Below are 13,629 nucleotides of genomic sequence, written 5' to 3'. Positions count from 1 at the left end.
AAATATAAAGTGTCCTTCGTGTCACTAAAATTTCTGTGAAAAAAACAAAAAATGCCTACCACCAACTTTGGGGGTCTGGGGAGGTTACTTTGTTGGTAATTCAGCCTTAACTTATGCAAAACATTCAAAATTAGATGGTTTCTTTCACTGCATATGAGATATTTGTTATTTGACTGACATTTTAGTCCGCACATGACCTACATCCGTTTACAAACAAAAGACAAATGATACTATTTATATAATGTTTTATTTGCCACGGTAGTTAAATAAAAGTTAAATGGTTAACTTCTGTATCATGTCTATGCTGAAAGGTTTCAATTTATCTCATGTTCACTTTCTTTATTTTGAAACGTATTACCGGAAGCGCAGTGTGTTATATATTCAGTGTGTCTTGATGATGCTGATGAATAACAAAGTGCTGTTGAAGTGAGCAACAGACTCTAAACTTCTCCATCAGGACCAGACTGGAGGTCGAACTGTTTTGTGGATTTTTTTATATTATTCTAGGAGTAATAATAATATTAGATGGTTTCTTTCACTGCATATGAAATATTAGTTATTTGACTGAAATTTTAGTCCACACATGACCTACTGACAAGGATACGATTTATATAATGTTTTATGCAATTAAGTGCCAAGGTAGTTAAATAAAAGTTAAATGGTTAACTTCTGTATCATGTCTATGCTGAAAGGTTTCAATTTATCTCATGTTCACTTTTTTTCTTTATTTTGAAACGTATAACCGGAAGCGCAGTGTGTCTTGATGATGCTGATGAATAACAAAGTGAAGCTGAAGTGAGCAACAGACTCTAAACTTCTGCATCAGGACCGGACTGGAGGAGCGGACTGTTGTGTGGACTTTTTATTTGTTTATTCCAGGAGTCTAATCATATTAGTTGCAGCACATGTCTGTGAAAGACTCAGGTAACACGGACTATTTATATTTATACTTAGTTCAACGGTAAAAAAAAAAAGAAAAAGAAAAGAAGAAGAGATGAGCCCGGTGTTGTTAGTGTTGCTGCTCTGTGTGCGGAGCGCAGAGCTCCGTCACCTCAACAGAGCAGAGGATGCTGCACCTCCAGCTGCTGCTGCGGGGACTCAGGACTGCACCAGTTGGATTCTGAAACTTTCAACCAGTTCCAGAATTCCCAGAGTTCCCGAGCTGAGGCGCGTCCCCAGGGGAACCAAAGACGACGGGAGTTCCAGGACACGCGACGACCCGAGCGGGTACTTCACCACCCCGCGGCTACCGGCCTCCACCGCCCGGCCGGGTAACCTCTCCTCCGGGCTTCTCAACCCGCTGTTCCCGGTCACCGACGGCTCCTACTGGGCCTACGCGGTCATGCTGCTGGCGCTCGTGCTGTTCGCGGCGGGCATCGTGGGTAACCTCGCGCTCATGTGCATCGTGTGGCACAGCTTCTACCTGAAGAGCGCGTGGAACTGCATCCTCGCGGGGCTCGCCTTCTGGGACTTCCTCGTGCTCTTCTTCTGCCTGCCCGTGGTCGTCTTCCACGAGCTCACACTGAAGAGGTTGCTAGGAGACCTGTCCTGTCGGCTCGTGCCATACCTGGAGGTGAGGAGGAGAAATTTGAATGTTTAAAACATTTAACTCAAGTAAAGTTAATTTAATTAAATTATATACCTATAATAAGTCACGAGAAGAGTAAAAAAAAATAAAAAAAATTGTATATATATATATATATATATATATATATATATATATCATAAATGCCAGATTTATATATATAATTAATGCCAGATTTATATGATGGAACCTGCCAAAATAAAAAATAAATATATAATTAAATAAATTACACGATAAATAATTTAATATGCAATTAAATGTACCAAAAATAATATTTAAAATAAATGTAGAATAGAATAGGAATTAGTTAATTGATCAAATGTGACATAAATTGATATTTCTGTTTTAATTTGCTTCTTTATTTATTTATTTCATTTCATTTCAAAATTAATTTCGAACATGTAGAATTTAAAAAAATATATAAAAAAATAAAGAAAAAGAGAATGATCATACCAAAAAGTAGACAGCCAGAAAGAAGTAGTATTTACATACAATGAAAAGCATAAGAAAAATAAATTGTCAAACACTTGATGCCTTGATTTACATATTCGAAAAGGAGTGAGAAGAAGTACAAACTTATTTAATCCCAGCCCTTCTCCATAAGTCATTCATTAATAATTAACCAGCTTCCTTATTTAGCTTTGTATTAAATCCCCTTTTCATCTACTCTTCTATTTAATTTCCCCCATTATTTATTTATTAATTTGTATTAACTTTTAAACTTATTTATTTATTTTTGCATTTATTTTAATTTATTTTAAATGTATTTATTCATTATTAAATTTATGTATTTATTTTATTATTTCTGCATGATTTTCCCTTTGCATTTTCCTCCCTATTTATTTCCACATATGTATTTATTTCTGTATCAAGGGGTCAACCTTTAGCCTATTGGTTGATTGACATCAGAGCGCATATATATATATATATATATATATATATATATATATTAACATATTAACATAAAGTATGGAAAAAAAAGTTTAAAATATCCATCATAGTTTCCCAAAATCTATGACTTCCCAAAATCTGTGACTTCTTTAAATGTCTTGTTTTGTCCGACCAACAGTCCAAACCCCAAATATATTCAGTTTTCAGTGATATAAAAGAGAGAAAAGCAGCAAATACTGACATTGGAGAAGCTGCAACCAGAGAATGGATGGTGTTTTTGATTGAAAAATGATGTAAGCAACAAATCGCTTTGACTAATCGTTTCATCAAGTATTTATTTTAGCTCTGGTTACCGTGAGTTAATTAGCTACTCAAAGTCTTTAAGTGTTCTATATATGTACAAAACTCAGGTATGATGCAGCCAAAGTGAAGCAAAGAGATGTCAAACAAGTTAAACTATTAAAACAAAAAACTGAATGTGATGATTATTAATCAGTCCCCCAAGTCTGCCTTCACACTGTCTTTGCTGTTTTAACATCCCCATGTTAGACTCATTGTGAATGTTTCCCAGTTTAATAAAGAGACACGCAAGGCTGTGATGAATGGCCTGTTTGTGTCTTTGTTGCTCGTCAGTTTCAGACTCAGAGCAGTCTTTGCTTTCAACAGACGTGCTGTTATGGGCTGTTTGGACTCTTCAGTTGTCTGTTATGAACCATCAGTGGAGGCCGGCGGGTCCCTGCATGAAGCGACTCTTCTTCCCTCACAGCTCGCAGAGTCCAGCGATGAAACACAGAGACGTAGTTATCAGGGACTGGGAGGTTTATTTACTCATAAACCCAAAGATATTTTAATGTACAATATCAGAAAAGCTGCACAATTGAAAAGCTAGAACAAGGTGCTTACTATTTATTTATATTACCATTAGACATATGTGCATCCCCTACACTTTACTTCTTTTTGCACATCTGGTTAGATGCTAAACTGCATTTCGTTGTCTCTAAAATGACATATATATAAATATAATATTATATAAATAATAATATAAATATTCTTGTTTGTCCTAGTTCGAGGTTTTCTGACTAACATTTAAAAAAACACAAATTTTCGGTTTACAATATTATAAACTGAGGAAAGCAGGAAATTTTCATGTTTATTTTTTGGGGCTTTTTTGCTTGAAAAATCACTTAATTTGTTATCAAAATAGTTGCTAGTGATCGACTAATCGATTAATTGGTCAATCATTGCAACTCTAAACATAACATTGACTTCTCCTGTCCCTACAGTCCAGAGGCTTTTTAAAAAGCTAAACAAGTGAAAAGCTCGGCCAGTCAGCAGCTTTGGTTTAGAGGGTGAGTTCCCCTCACAGGGTATTAATGTAGAGCCCTCCCAGCCTCTTGGTTACCATTGTTGGGTTTTCAGTGGCTTCATCAGTCTTCTATTTCAATGTGGACAACGTGGCCGGCCCGTGGACGTCTTGTTTTTGGCTCTAAACCAGCTCCAAACGCCTACGGAGCTTTAAATCACTGAAGTGGAGTTTTACTAATTTGTAATAACAGCTTGTATGAAGCAGTCTTTAACAAGGTCAGTCTGCTGGCCTCCTCCATTCTTTGTCGCTTCACCTATTTTTATGCTAATGAGTTTCTCGCTAACTAATTAAGGTTGTTAAAGTGGTCTTTAGCAGTTTCGTACTGGTTGTTTAAAGCAGGTCAGGCTGCCAGCTGCCACTGGGCTCTGTTAGTTAAACTATTCTCATGCTAATTAGAGCTCTGTGTTAATTATCTTCAGTTGTGTCTTAACTGTTTGAGGTCATTAAGCACTCACAGAGGGAGGACAAGTCTCTGTAATGATAGTCTGGGTTTTTGGCCAAAACCACCGACTTTAATGTGCACGAGGCACCAATAAGTGTCCCCAGTCTGCAGGCTGTCACAACATAATGGCTTCCTATTCCCTCTGTGACTCCTTTTATTTCCCTCTTTCTGTACTCTAAAGCTGTTTCTTACAACCCAGCTCGTATTACTGTAGTTTTGGCTAATTTGCATGAAGGCTGGTATAGCAAGGCAGAAGAAAGCCTTCAATCTGTTGTCTAAGCAACAAAACACCTTCCTGTGCTAGGAAGTTTAGACCGAGAGTCAGCAGGAAGTCTTGTTTTGTTCTCAGTTCTCAGTCTAACAGGTCACGTCTGACTGGGATCACAGCAGCAGCATGAATTAATACAGTGGGAGTTAACCTCAAAGTAGCTCTGCAATGCTAAAAAAAAACCTCACATTGAATTAGAAACAAATTATTTTAATTATATTATACTGCTTAAATGCAGAGTTGGCTATCATTTGGATTTGTTTAGGGCAATACAGTACCAGAGTTTCAATGCTGATACCAAACATTTACCCTTTTCAGAACCACTTTTTAACAAGGCAGCCTTTTTAAAGGTCTTATAAGTTGAAACTAATGTATTAGCCATGAATAAGAACAGCATTTGGGCCAAATCAGCCATTGGACCACTTGGACCGTGACGCTCAGCACGACTTTCACCAACGTATTTTTCCTACGCATGACCAAAAAACAAGTGTCAATTTCCGCTCCAGTCTTTTCAAAATAAAACTACTTAGTTTGGTTTAGGAATAGATTGACTTGTTTAGGCTTAGACAACAATACTACTTAGTTAGGTTTAGGAAAAGATCATGGTTTGGGTTAAAATAACACCGGAAGTGGCGGAACTTATGTACGGAAGTTACGTGACTAATGAATCAACGTTGACTTCTGGTTTTACACGGGACACAAACGTCAGTCTCCTGGGTGAAAGTCCTGTGTTTTTTGACCCATCCATCCACCCCAAACTCCTCCCTACGCAGTGTTCTCAGCTCCCTATACTTCCCGTTTCACAATTATGTGGATTACATATAAATGGCTTTCGTACTGACCATCACAAAACATTTTTTTAATTCTATGTACATGAATCAATACATTCAATTTTGTGACTAATTCACGAACTGTTGTATGACTCGGCTGGCTCACCATGCCAAACTGAAATGATTAAAATTGGTGGCATAGGATCCTAAATAGCATCGCTAAATTATCCAGGAGAGTCCTGTGTTTACATGTTGAGGAACAACTTTAGGAGGTGGAAAGCAATACTTTAAACGTTGTGGGGAATACACTTAATCTCTTTCTTTCTGAGAGTGAGGTGTTAAGATGGATTTCTCTTCTAAGGAGCTGAATGAACTCAGGACGTGGTTAGTTTAGATGTAAAAACCACAAGTTTAGCTTTAGGAGTAGTTACGTGCTGGAACTAATTAACATGTACTGCAGAGTTTCCTCCCACAGTGCAGAGACATGCAGGTTAGGTTAAATGGAGACTGTGGTTGTCTGTCTGGACTCTATCTCTCTCCCAATCTAAGCTGGGATCAGCTCACCTACAAAGGGTAATCGGGCATTGAAAGAACCCTTTACTAATGACTTATTAACATGTCTAACATGGAAGCATTGAAACATTTATTTTCTGATGAATTAAAGAACTAGATAAAAAGTTTTTTTTCTCAACCTGGCAACCCCAAAGTTGTTCTAATTAATAGCTTATGCCTGATCTATAAAAGTCTTTTGTTCCCCAGGAATCATTAAGCTTCATCTCCACGCCTCTCTGTCATTTCTGTATCAGGTGACCTCTCTGGGCGTGGCCACATTCAGCCTCTGTGCTCTGAGTATTGATCGCTTCCATGCGGCCACCGGCCCCGGGCCCGCTCAGACGCCGAGGGTTGAGCCCTGCCAGTCCATCCTGTCCAAACTGTCCGTCATCTGGGTGGGCTCCATGGTGCTGGCCGCCCCTGAGCTGCTGCTTTGGCAGCTCGTCCAGGAAACTGTCAGCCTGCCGATGCTCCCCAGCGACCAGCAGCAGAGCTTGCCGGGAGGCTCGCTGATGGCTGCCTTTAGAGCCCGAACAGACGCGTTCAAGGTGGATATCTGTGTCCGTGAGCCGTCTGTGGAGCTCCCAGAGAGCATCTACTCTCTGGTGCTGACATACCACGAGGCCCGCATGTGGTGGGTCTTTGGGTGCTACATCTGTTTGCCACTGCTCTTCACTCTGGCCTGCGACCTGGTGACGAGACAAGTGTTAGCCCAGCGTCTACCGCAGAAACCCGCCGGTGACAAGGTGGCTGGCAGATGCTCCTCCTCCTCTTCGTCTTCCTCCTCGTCCAAGAAAAAGCAGCACACGAGAGAGCACAGGCTGCGCTCCACTGTGATGGCGCTCACCATCTTGTACGTCATATGCAACCTGCCGGAGAGCATTTGTAACATCACCCTGGCGTACGTCTCCGACCACGTGTCCGCCGCGCTCCCGGCTCTGGCTCTGCCAGCGCTGAGTCTGATTGGACAGTTCCTGCTGTTTGTGCGTTGCTCGGCGACGCCGGTGTTGCTGCTGTGCCTGTGTCGCTCGCTGGGCCAGGCCTTCATGGACTGCTGCTGCTGCTGTTGTGAAGAGTGCCTTCCCGACGGCAACTCCTCTTCATCCTCATCTGCCTCAACCGCCGCCACCTCCAACCTGTCCTCGCCCACATCGCCCTCTCCGTCCTCCCTGTTTCCTTCCAGCAAAGATGAGACGATGAAGAGCCTGTTGGCTACAGAACCAGCAGTCTGCTACGACAGGGCAAAAGACGCTTCAACAGCTATCGGGACGCCCTGCTGAGGTCCAGAACTGCATTTAACCACATATAACTTTAAAGGATCATTCAGGTTTATTACAACTTGGGTCTTATTTTGGTAGTTTTGTCCATCATTTCCATCAGTTTTTCACCAAGTTCTGGTGATTTCACTCAGAAGAAGTCTGACGGGTCAAGAAACATGAGCAGTCAGACAATCAGACAGTTGGAGATAAAAGTATGCAGACACCTCTGTCTCAGTCTGTTTTTCCTGGTTTAGTCTAGGTTTCTTGGTCCCTATGAAGGGACATTGTTATGCTGCAGCATGCAATGATATTTTGGTGCTTCCAACTTTGTGGCCACAGTTTGTGTTTGTCCTTTTTCCTGTTTCAACATGACAATGCCCCCCGTGCACAAAGCCAGGTCCATAAAGAAATACTTTTTCCCAGTTTGGTGTGGAAGAACTTGACTGGTCTGCACAGAGCCCTGACCTCAACCCCATCCAACACTTCTGGGATGAACTGGAACACCGACTGTGAGCCAGACCTGATCACCCAACATTAGTGATCGACCTCACTGATGCTATTGTGGCCGAATGGGAGCAAATCCCTGCAGCCAGGTTCCAAAATCTGGTGGACGGCCTGAAACCAGACGAGTGGAGGCTGTTCTAGCAGCACATTAAAGGCCATGGTTTTCTAATGACATGTTCAACTTACTCTATAGGGGTATGTTGGGTTGTTCACACACTTTTGGTCATGTTGTGTATCTTTGGCCCTCTTCAGACCTGGTATTAACATCCGTCCTCCGTGATCGGATCACAAGTGGACAGCTTGAAGTACGTCTGTTCACACCTGAATACGTCTCCACATGCGTCTTGAGTGACCACTCGTGATCTGATCTCACTTCCCCGCTCTATATGCAAAAAAACACGTAGTAAACACATGGCTAATTCAGCAGACGTTGTGACGTAATACTGCAGGAACACAGTCGTGATATCGTGAACTTTGGTACATTTTATTAACATTTGTATAACATCAAAATATAAGGTTATTGGACCAGCGGTCCCCAAGGACCTGCGCTCCACTGGCACCGCTGCCTTTGCCAGACAACAGCAGGGTACAGAGCTTCAGAGACCCGGGGAGGAGAATGAGCGAGTGGGCGAGTGTCAGCTCCTCGCAAAGCAGCGGAACAAAAACACAGACACATCGCCGACAGTATGACAATAATGCACTTCCTGTTCCCAGTCTGATAGTCTGTAGATTATGTAGCCTATAGATAAGGTATACTTTAATAAAATACAGATGTACCAACAGGATACAGTAGAGCACAGAGGCCGTTTCCAGGCTGCGAGGCAGACGAGCGCTCACCTCTGTTCACTTGAGTAGGCGGTCCTTAATGTGGCCCAGGACACATTCACTACACACTGCTAAAAGAATGTGGTCATATGTGGCCCAGACCACCTCTGAATGTGGTCTGAAAGATCCGCTTTCAATGCGCCTTGAGTGCGTTCACATCTGAACTTAGAGCTGTCCACTTGTGATCACATCACTCAGGACGCATGTTGATACCAGGTCTGAACAGAGCCTAAACCACATTAATTGGCAACAAAATTGCAGTAGTTTTATTGAAGGTAAAACTGTGATTATGGGTCAGCGAAGTAAGGTCTGTAAACTGTGATGGATGTTGAGTTGTTGACTTGTTTTCTCTTCCAAATGAAGTTTGTTTAACCGACAGATTTGTTTCCAACTTGACTAATCGTCTTGTGTTTCTCGACCTGTCACACTTCGTTTTCGTGAAATCAGTATGTTCTCAGACCTCAGCTATTGACTTGGTGAGTACAATGTTATTAATACTGATAGAAACTAAAATTACCGCTCGCCAAAATGTCAATCCTGTTAGACATTTGTGTGAAATTGTCATAATTAGCATATGAATTCTTGAGTTATGGACAAAAAAATATTTTGTGAGGTCACAATGACCTTGACGTTTGACCACCAAAACCTAAACCCTTGAGTCAAAGTGGATGTTTTAGCCAAGTTTGAGGAAATTCCTTCAAGGCGTTCCTGAGATACCGCGTTCACGAGAACATATGAACAGACGTACGGACAGCCTGAAAACAGGATGGACAAAACTACCAAAATATAAGCCACGGTGTAATAGATTGTAATAATCCTTTAGTCTGTATGAACTGGTGGTGTGGAGCCACTGTAGGAGCAGAACGTGTCTGATAGAGTTAGATGATTATATACAATATAGAGGATGTTTTGTTTTTTTAGTGTTGTCCACATGTGATGGATTTAATCCTGTTATTGTAGGACTCATCAATGTTTTACAGTTTTTTATGAAACGTGTTATTAATACTTCTCTAATGCTCATTCAGGATATTAGTATTATCTGCTCTAAGTACTGTATGAGACACTGGATCATTTGGGTGATTTTAAGAATGCTAAACTGAAAATAGACATACTGAGACTTTTTGTCAGCAGCCTGACGGACTGCTGTGAACTTTTGGAACTGTTTCTTTTTTTACATGATTTTGCTGTTGCTGTGTAGACAGCAGGTTAAAAATAGGATGAGATCATATTAGACATCAGTCAAAAACAATTCAGTGTGAAGTTTGACTTGTTTTTATTACTTTTGGTTTAGTAAAGTTTGGATTTTCTTCTTTTGCATCACCTGTGAGTGATTCCCTCTCAGTGTGTTTTTGAATGTCTGGTATACACGTTATTAACTGATACAGACCGTAGAGACTGTGAATGAATGATCCATCTGTGTTTACAGAGCCTTTTATTCCACTTATAGTTGGAATAATGTAATGGGCGTAATAGAGTTGAACTTACGTTCAGCAGAAACTCTGAAAGTGCTTTTTTTCAATTTTCATTATAAATATGAATTTTATGAATTTTCAGTTTATACATTTTATGGTTTGTTTTCATTTTGTTAATAAAAAAAAAATTGAATTTCTAGCAGCAGAGTCACATCTTAAAGTCTGCTGATATTCTATATTTGTATTATTGTCAACAAACTCCTGGAAAGACCAAACCAACAATGAATTGATCTACTAACAAGTATTATCTGTGTATCAAAGCCTGATATATCTTCTTCCTCTGTGCCATAGAGCTCCATTGTTATCCAAAAACGATTAAAAACACATTGATGAGCCACACTGTTGCACTGAATGACTATGAACACACACTGTAGTTTATTTTGACTGTCCTGCTGCTGGAAATACTCACGAGAACACCAAATGTGTAATAATCCACCGCTGAAAATAGTCCCCAACAAATGCACTATTTCCTCCTGTTTGAGTAGGGTTTTTTAGAAACTACATTTACCAGCTTTTTTTGCACATTACTGAGCCTTTTTAAAAAATAAAACTATATATTTGTGAGGTGTTTTTAAAGATTTACATCTACAGCAGAAACCAATGAGCTTGAGGCTTACTGCCACAGACAGAAAAGTGTTGAGAGACGGACTAACACATTGTTGGTTTTGGTCTGCATGTGGGATTTGTTGACAGTAAAACAATTCTAATATAACATCAGCCATATCATGTAGGTCTCTGGGGCTCCCATAAAAAGGAAGAATCTCCTCAAAGTGTGACACCTGGTAAACTAAAGTTTAATTTGTGTTCATACGGTGTAAAAACATATTTTTTTATAAAGTATTACATTTATATCTACAGACATCCAGGACCAGTTAGTTAAGTCAAATGTTAAGCTGCCAAGCTTGACACAAACAAAGAGAGTCAGAGAGAAAAGTCACAAAGAGAAAGAAACCAGAAAAAGAGGAAAAACAATAGAGAAACTAAACAATGGGGAGACGAGAAATGTTCTTCTTTCCAAACAAAGAAGGAAAAACAGAGAGGAGAGAGGGGGGAAAAGAAGAGTCTTCTGTCAGTGGAGAGTTGCATTTGTTCCTAAAGCATCATGTTTTCTCGGTGAACATCAGGACACTTTGGGAGAATCCTTGTGTGGATTAATGTTTGGGAAAAAAAGAGAAATGGTGGATGTTTGCTCTGATCTGCAGTGGAAGGAATGCCACGCAGCAGCGCTCTCGACACCCACTGAAGGAGAAAGCTGTTCACGCCTGACTGAGACGCTCCTTTTAGTCATTATTCAATTATCGAAGGTCACAGCTTCACAATAACAGCTGGCCTTTGAGTTTCTGCAGACATAATAAACACAGTCGCTCTGTGACAAGTTGCTGGGAGAGCAGACAAGAATGCCTCGCTTGCCCAAGGATTTAGAGGCCTTTCTCAGCTTTTTCTTTTTAATAAGTAGATCTAAAAAATCTCATTCATTTCTACTAGCAAACCATTTATACAGTTTTTAATAATAACTTGTAATATATAGCCAGAAATTCATCTGGGAAGTTTGACAACAAGTTTCTCTCACAAGATACCTTTTCTATAATAATATTTTAATATCTTCTGGGCACAATTTCCATTTCTTAATCCATGTATTGTATTATCTTATTAACATATTCAGATATTATCTTGTCTTTGCAAGATAATATATGGATCAGATCCAGATCTTGTGGGTATTTTATTTTGTGTGATGATGTTATTTTGATATATGAAGTTGTGTATGGACAATAATATCTTGCACACAAATGATATGGATCTTATGCGGAAGATACTGTCTTGTACGTACAAGATAATATCCTGTGCAAAATATATGGATAAAGATATGGATCTGTGTCCACAATAACTCAAGATATTAAAAGAAAGTAGACATTTAACTGCTGTTAAAAGTCTCCTTTTTACATTTACATTTCTACGTCTGTTCAATAAACTGAATACAACATGTGAATTTCATCTCTTTCGATGGCGCTAAGCAGGTTCCCCTTGCTTTCAGGCTAACTGCTAAGCAAAAGGCGTAACACGTCCTGTCACTGAATTCATACTTATAACTCAAAACTCATACTTATAACTTAAACAAAACATCAGATAGATGTCTAACTTAATTGGCTGCACAAAACTGTCTAGTTCTTTGTTATCTTAAAGGAATACTTCACCCTCAAAAGGACCATTTTATATCAATTACTCACCGTGTTACCTTGATTTCTTGCAGAAAACTTTGTTTTTCTCGCATGCCTCCACGGTGAACAGTTTTTTATTCTCTCTTCACCATGGAGGCATGTGAGAAAAGAAAAAGTTTTCTTAAAGAATTCAAGGTAACATGGGGTGAGTCATTGATATGCAAATGGTCATTTTGTGGGTGAAGTATTCCTTTAAGTAGGAGTAATTTTGATTAAAATCTGTGTAAATTAAGTAACTCAAAACGAAGAAATGTTTGTCTTGAAGCTGTTTATAGTCCAACAGAAGACCTGCGTTTTGTGTTGAAGAAGTTTAACAGATGAGGACATCTGAAAAAATTCAACAATGAGCGAATCTGAAGGAGAAGATAAATCAGTGATCTCTAGAAACTGTTTTCAACAGGTAGCTTTTTTCTATTTTTACAAATAAAGGTGCCGTTAGAGACAACAGACAACAACAATACATGTTACCTTTTATTCCTGTTTTTAAAAAAGTGGAATTATTTTGATTTTTTTGCATTTCAACATCAGTTTAGGAACAAGTAACAAAAAAGGTATAAAAACATAAAATAAAGTAAGGGCTTCTACATTAAAAAAACACAACACCACCCAAAGGCACCTCAGCATGACTGGTTGCAAGAATCAATCCAGTTGAGTTTACCTGGTCTGATTCTGGTTGCTGGTAACAGGAGCTGATTGTCAGCCCAAAGCTGACCGAGTCCACACCCGTAAACCTGAGCCGGAGCTGGCAGTCATGGTTGGGCCAGAGCCGGCTCATATTTGGTCCTCTGGGACCAGAAAACAGGCTACAGGTGTCCCGACTCTCAGACTCTACTGGCCTTAGTCAGAGGGAAATCTGGGACAGGTGGTTACCACTTAGGTGGTTATTTTTTTAGGCTTAATATTAGATTGTTTTCTGTTTTTTTTTTTTTTTTCTGTAATATTATGTTCAATTTGTGCTCTTGAACTAATCCAAGACTGACCGAGCTCAAGTCCAACATATATTCATGAAAGCAACCCCTATCACCGTACTGGACACACAAAGATTACACTGATATCTATCTTCTCATCTTGACAATACGGAAGACAAAGGGAAAAAAAGTATTTCACAAAATATTTCTTTAAAAAAAAAGCTCACAAGAACGGGAGTTTCCCTTGTGTGTAGATTTGGTTTGATATTGATTGTACATTGGATTTTGTGCTTTTTACCCAATAAAGAGTTGAAGTTCAGTCTCAATTTCTGATTTCCACAACAGGCAACTCTAAGTAAGTCAAACAAGAAGCACCAGATATACCAACACAACCAAACACACAGGAACATGGATGGGGAGGTGGAGGTAATCTGATATTTTAATATCACAGACTCCAAATGCTAAAATTAAAGACATATTTAATCAGATAAATTAGATTTTACCTGATGATTTCAGTGGGTTGATTAGTTAATTAAGAAAAAGTTTGTATACACATAGACAACTTGGGCTT

At 39.6% G+C, this 13,629-nt stretch overlaps 1 protein-coding gene across 1 annotated transcript; it reads left to right on the top strand.

The window, feature by feature from the left end:
* The first annotated feature begins 229 nt into the window (after nt 1-229).
* gpr37l1a (G protein-coupled receptor 37 like 1a) lies at nt 230-13,377 on the top strand. The gene is made up of 3 exons (XM_037782476.1): nt 230-1,573; nt 6,129-7,155; nt 10,793-13,377. Exons 1-2 carry the CDS (start codon nt 995-997, stop codon nt 7,152-7,154), a joined length of 1,605 nt encoding a protein of 534 aa, XP_037638404.1. The 5' UTR covers nt 230-994; the 3' UTR covers nt 7,155; nt 10,793-13,377.
* The last annotated feature ends 252 nt before the right edge of the window (nt 13,378-13,629 follow it).

The sequence above is a fragment of the Sebastes umbrosus genome, chromosome 1 (assembly GCF_015220745.1).
Source record: "Sebastes umbrosus isolate fSebUmb1 chromosome 1, fSebUmb1.pri, whole genome shotgun sequence".
NCBI classification, from domain to species: Eukaryota; Metazoa; Chordata; class Actinopteri; order Perciformes; family Sebastidae; genus Sebastes; species Sebastes umbrosus.
This window is presented reverse-complemented; position numbering and strand designations above follow the sequence as displayed.